General features: G+C 38.3%; 1 protein-coding gene across 1 annotated transcript; it reads right to left on the bottom strand.

Annotated features, from left to right (window-relative positions):
* Positions 1-4,886: 4,886 nt before the first annotated feature.
* LOC135209961 (uncharacterized) lies at positions 4,887-5,315 on the bottom strand. Its single transcript, XM_064242687.1, has one exon. It carries the CDS (start codon positions 5,313-5,315, stop codon positions 4,887-4,889), a length of 429 nt encoding a protein of 142 aa, XP_064098757.1.
* Between the last annotated feature and the right edge of the window lie 823 nt (positions 5,316-6,138).

The raw sequence follows: 6,138 nt of genomic DNA, 5'->3' as shown, positions 1-6,138 counted from the left end.
ACCCAGGAAATATATGAAGTATATAGATTCATCCCGGGCAGAGGTGGATTAGATTGTAGTTGATGTAGCAGTGGGGAAACTGGTTAATAACAGAGATGCATGTTTAAGGATTTCAAACTATTAGTCAACAAATTACTCTGCTGATTATTATGGGATCCAAACCTCCATTCAGATTGAGTAAGAACACAAATATAGAGAATTAGAAAGGAAGGGGAGAGTAAATCTCATTCATTGTGAAATTGATATGTTTGACTGTTTAACAGTTGGACAGGAAGGGCCGTCTCGTTTATTGGCCAGAATAGTGAAGAGAATTATCTGTATCAGATTTAATTAAATCTTTCCAACCATTTTTTTTTTTTTTGGTAAGGTAAGGTAAGGTTCACAGGCAATTGTTGGTGTGTGTGTGTATATATATATATAATATATTATATATATATATATATATATATATATATATATATATATATGATATATGTATATACACACACACACACACACACACACACACATATATATATATATCATATATATATATATATATATTGTCGTGGTGCAGGGCCTGGGTACTTAATTTATTTTGGGGAAAATTTAAAAAGACTAGCTTCGCTCAAAAATGCCTTTTGGAGACGACAAAACTGACTAGGGTTGGCCCGCAACTGTGATCAGAAAGTAGAATAAATATTTTAGTAGAAACAGCTAAAATTACTTTCAAAAGGATTGGAGGTAAATATATTGTGTCCACTTACAAATATAATTCTATGAGTTCATCAGAAGAGTAAAATTACAGGAGCACTGACTGGCTCCGTGGCACTGGAACACTGGTCGCAAGCAAAATCCACTAAAACTAATGGTCACATATAGTGCATGAAAATATGGTTCGAACCCTTAAAACTAACAGAATAAGCAACACTAAATGGTGGAGCACTGGAAGCAAATTATTCTCCCACTGGAATCTCAAGAATTCTATCCCAAGATCGGCACTGGAAGTAAAATGTTGAGTGGCACCGTTGAATTACAGAAGACAGCATACAATGGGGGAAGTCTACATGAATATGCAACAGAGACGACGTTGTAGCACAAATACTAACAGCGGTAAACTTACGTGAAATGATCAATGCATAAAGAGAAAAGTATGCAACACACGATATATCAGAGGTTTAGCATTACGTTACGAAATTGAAATAACTGTTATTGAATATCACAATTGCACAGACTAACTTGCATGGGTCTCTGAAGAAGATAGGATGATAAAGTATGGGAATAGGAGATATTGTCGGAACAAGGAATAGAAGGCGAAGGGCTGATAAATCAACTCCCAGTTCAGTTACATTTTGTCCATTGACCAGACATACGTAGATAAAGCCAGGGTGTCAGCGGAAGGACTTGGGTCATTTGCAGTTCATTAGGGAATCAAAGAAAAAGCACTCCTCATCGGATAGTGCCCAGGGACTTCAGGTGCGACACAGAGTCTTGCTTCCAGACAGAGTAGTAGTAGGGGAAGCTAGCCATGGGTCATCGCCAAGACACAGGTACACTAGAGTGGTTGGCCGGGGTCATTGGACTCATGCGTTACACCGCTTTGGTTGGGTGTAATGCCGTGGAAACTGGCAAGGGCAGAATACCTAGGGCATAGTGCGATTTGATGGGCCATGCCAACCCATATATATACCCAATTTTGGGAAGTTCTGGAAATATCCTGTTAAAACTGGAGTGATCACTGTGGCAGTTACTCTATTTCTTATGTTTTCCCTTATATTTTTCGAAACCTCCCTCGCTCTTAAAATTCCCCTCAGTTTGTAAGTATAAAAAAAGAAAAGACACGAGTGGTGTCAGAAGGATGTTCGTAACTATTATATATATATAATAATCTATATAATATAATATATATATATTTATATTATATATATATAATCTAATTATAATCTTAATTGCATAAATTGCTTCAAATATTTTGTTCATGGCTTTTCATAAGTATAAATTTTATGAAGCTTTGCTTAAGTCACAGATAGTTTTCTTGGAACATTCTATAACTCCGGCCAAGGTTTTGTACCTAGTTATTTGTATAATGTTTATTCATCGGATCTCATTACTTTTCATGTCTTGTTGAGCAGACAACCCGTCTTCAGTGCTTCGCTTGTTGAGCTGCCTGTTACGTGATTACGCTTTCGCTTGCTTTTCCTGGGCCGCCTTTACCTATACTCTGTTTTTTTTTCCATCTGTCCACCCGCCTGTGGTATTTGCGTATGGTAACACTACGTCCCGGGCTTTAGATAGTTACGCTATGTTTAAGTTTTAGGTAAATAAAAGGTCTGGGTGTACATTTGCAACTGAAAAGTGTCTTAATAATTTACTGCATGCGAATTACACCATTATTATTCGAAATAGGATATTGTTATTATTGTTGAATGTAAGCTGAATGCAAGTATCTAAAGCCTGGGGCGCAGTGTTACCATACGCAAACACCACAGGCGGGTGGACAGATGGAAAAAAACCGAGTATAGGTTGTGGGTGTTGGCAGCGCCGAGAGAGTTTCGGCTCCCCAACAGTGGAGGTCATTCAATATTCTTTACAGCTTTTTCTATTGGAAGTCCTGTGCTCCCGCCCCTGCAGCTTTCATCATTACTGAGGCTCCTGTGGACTCATTTTGCCTAAATGATTAGCACTCCTGGTGCTTTTGAGCTGCTGTTGGCTTTTGCCGTGTATTTGACCGTATATGATCTCCCCCCCTTACCCCCACCCCCCTCTGCATACATATTATTTGTGACCACTTACGTGTCTCTGTTGATCCCCTTGGTGCATGAACGCCTTCAGTGATCCTTCAGTGATCCTTCAGAGGAACAACTATCGTTGCCTTCCCGTAGGGGGATAGTGCCGTCAGAGCACCTCATGCGGTGCACTGTAGGCATTACTTAAGGTTCTTTGCAGCTGCAACTCCTTTCGTTTCTTTTACTGTGCCTCCTCTCATATTCTCTTACTTCCATCTTATTTTCCACCGTCTCCTAACAATTGGATCATAATGCAACTGCGAGGTTTTTCTCCTGTTACACCTTTTAGATCTTTTGCTGTCAATTTCCTTTTCAAGGCTGAATGACCCATTATGTCCCAGTGCTTGGCCTTTGGCCAAACCGTAAATTGTATATTCAACTCAACTCAACTATTATTGCCATTTATAAATATCTCCATTACGTCTTGGCCTTGGTTATAATATGAATATCTTCATTACGTCTTCAGTGTTGTCTTATCGTCGGTTGTTTTTGGGAATTTTTGTACATATAAGGTGTAGTATGACAACAAATGGTTATTGTAAGATAATTATGTTTAAGGTTTATTTCTCCCGGTGTCTTCGTCTATCGTATGATAGGGACAGTGTGTGTTCCTACCTCTTACTAAACCTTTCTTTCTCTTCGACTCGAGGTATAAAAGTTAGCTAGGCGTGTGCTGGTTTAAATGTTCATTTTTGTAAAGGTGTACGTGTATTTTTGCTAGTTCCTCAAGGCCGTTTTTAGGGGACTTCTTTTTCATGTTATAGAAGGTTTTTTATATATAAAATTAATTGTTATGTTTACGTCAGTGTTTTTAGTATCCGTCTTTATTTGAGAGTTGATTTACTTTGTGAATTGTGAATTTTGTATCGCAGCTGCTTCTTGCCTGGTATTTGGCCTTGAGCCAGTCTGGAAAAGAGGATCCTTAATAGATTAGATAAAAAAAAAACTCGCTTGGGCTTAAGAAAAACAAATCTAAAGTCTATTACAATATATATATATATATATATACTATATATATAATATATATATATATATATTATATATATATATATATTATACAGATATACATATACATATTATAAATTTTAATCAGATATATAGGCATCAGGTATGCGTGTCGTCATGCATGATGAAATGCAGGATTTTTTTTTTTTTTTTTTTTTTTTGTCAGTGGTTTACAGAATCTTTGTTGTGGAATGCAAACGTGATGGTAAAATTTTCGCCATGTCACGTACGTATAAACATGAGCTGTAGGTACGTGTAATCGTAGAAGACCCAACTTTTTATTTCTATGTCATCCAATTTAGTGTATGTAATAAAAGAACGGGGAGGTGAACGAGGAAATAAACAGATATCGCAATTACTAGCAAATGGAGAGGTGTCCTTTGAAGAGATGCGTTCCTGGGTTGGTTTAGTGAGTAATTTCGGGAATATAGCTAAAGACACTAGAGTTAAATTCGGTAAAAGTGGAAAAATTTTAATTAAAAAAGACAATTCATGAAGAAATTCATCTGCTTTCCCACCTATATCCCTCCATTAAGAGGTCGGTTGCCTGATGCGCCTTCTCCACTGCCTTCACTTTATCTCGCCGTCTAATTCTTTGTCTCTCTCTCTCGATCTTCTTCCTCTAATAGGTTCTTCCCAAGCCCTCTTCACTACCTCTCATCATCCATCGTCAACACATGCCCCTAACATCTTGATCGTGCCTCTCTTATCACCTCTGTAATCTTGACGAACCTGCGCTCTTCTTTCGTCAATTTCCAATCTCAAGCAGCGATATTCCCATAATCCACCTCAGCATTCACATCTCTGTTCTCTCAAGCTTTACTTCCTCTTTTCTCCTTAGAGCCCATATATTTACATTGGTCTTATCTCTGTGCTGTAGATCTTGATTTGTAGCTTGATTAGCATTTTATTTTCACATACCTCTCTTCACTTCCCCCATGCAGCTTTTATCCTGCTGTCAACTTCAGTCTCACATCCTCCCTCTTGGCTTATTAGGTCCTAAGTATTTGAAATTTTCTTCCTGTTTTATAATCGAGCCTCTTCTCTCTTGTATTACTATTCTGTCTCTATCTTCCCTATTAACTCACCATAACCTCGGTTTTATTCACATTCACCTTATCCACACCCCTCTAAAGAATCCTGCCACTCTCCAACTAGTCTCTGTAGGTCTTTCTCATTTTTGGCAGTAATCACCAGATTATTGGCGTACAGCAACTCCCACAGCTCTTCATTCCTGATCTCTTCACCAGCGCAAACAAAAAGTGGCGGACTTAATGCTGACCTCTGATATAATCCAACACCAACTTCATAGTTCTCTGTTTCCCCAACTGCTGTTATTACTTTTGTGCTCGTTCTTTGATATACCATCTCGATCAGCCTAACCAAATTTGTTGGGACTTTCCTCTTCCTCAAACACCAAAACATCACTTCTCTTGGTATTCTATTGTGTGCTTTCTTTAGGCCGTTAAATGGACAGTAGACCTCCTGATTTCCCTCCAGCCTCCTTTCCTGTAGTTGTCTTACTATGAAGATGGCATCCACCATCCCTCTTCCTCTCATGAATCCATACTGCCATTTCCCGATCTTTACAATCTATCATAATCTCTCATCCAGTATCCTCTCTTGAAAACTTTCAATAGATGCTCTGTTAGTTTAATTCCCCTGTAGTTACTGTAGTCCATGACATCTCCCTCCTGCTTGTATATCTTATATATATATATATATATATATATATATATATATATATATATCTATATATATATATATATATATATATCTATTATATATATATATTGTCCAGGATTTTAAGCCAGAACCAAGTAAAAGTAATACCCCTCTTTAAACAATTTCATATATTCTCAAGTTGCCCCTATGAACTGAAAGCCCCCATTCTCTCTAAAACCCCTCTTTATTCTTATTGGCTGTGGAATTAATCTCCACAGGTGTCCTGAATGGAGAGGAGCCTTTCATGGCCGAGACTTTTAAAGGACGGGCCACTGCAGCTCTCCCTCAGAACTTTCTCAGATTTCCCAGATGTGTCTCATAACTCAGATGCCTCTCACCTGCAGAGCTCTCCTTTTCCCCCTTTTGTTCCCCTGCTTCCTCTGGGGATCCCACACGTGTTCTTATACTGTCCATAGTGCACAGAAATATCAGCAGATGAGAAGACCAAGGATTTCCAGGTACTGTGACAGTAATTTCTATTGCAATCAGTGAATCATTTTTGCCTCTTGTCTGTATTTCGTCTCATTCTTCCAAGGCAAGTTCCCCCCCTTCTTGGTTCAGCTTCTCACTCCCCAATTTTGGTTCAATGCAGTGATTAGTTCCCCTTGAGGTGCTAGTAATGATATTAAACATTTCCCTAGTT

Source organism: Macrobrachium nipponense, chromosome 39 (genome assembly GCF_015104395.2).
Source record: "Macrobrachium nipponense isolate FS-2020 chromosome 39, ASM1510439v2, whole genome shotgun sequence".
In the NCBI taxonomy this organism is placed as follows: Eukaryota; Metazoa; Arthropoda; class Malacostraca; order Decapoda; family Palaemonidae; genus Macrobrachium; species Macrobrachium nipponense.
Note: the sequence above shows the minus strand (reverse complement) of the source record. Positions and strands in the feature narration are given on the sequence as shown.

Bases quoted from the DNA above. Each gene is read 5' to 3' on its own strand.
- LOC135209961 (XM_064242687.1), bottom strand. From the start codon at position 5,315: ATGGTGGATGCCATCTTCATAGTAAGACAACTACAGGAAAGGAGGCTG.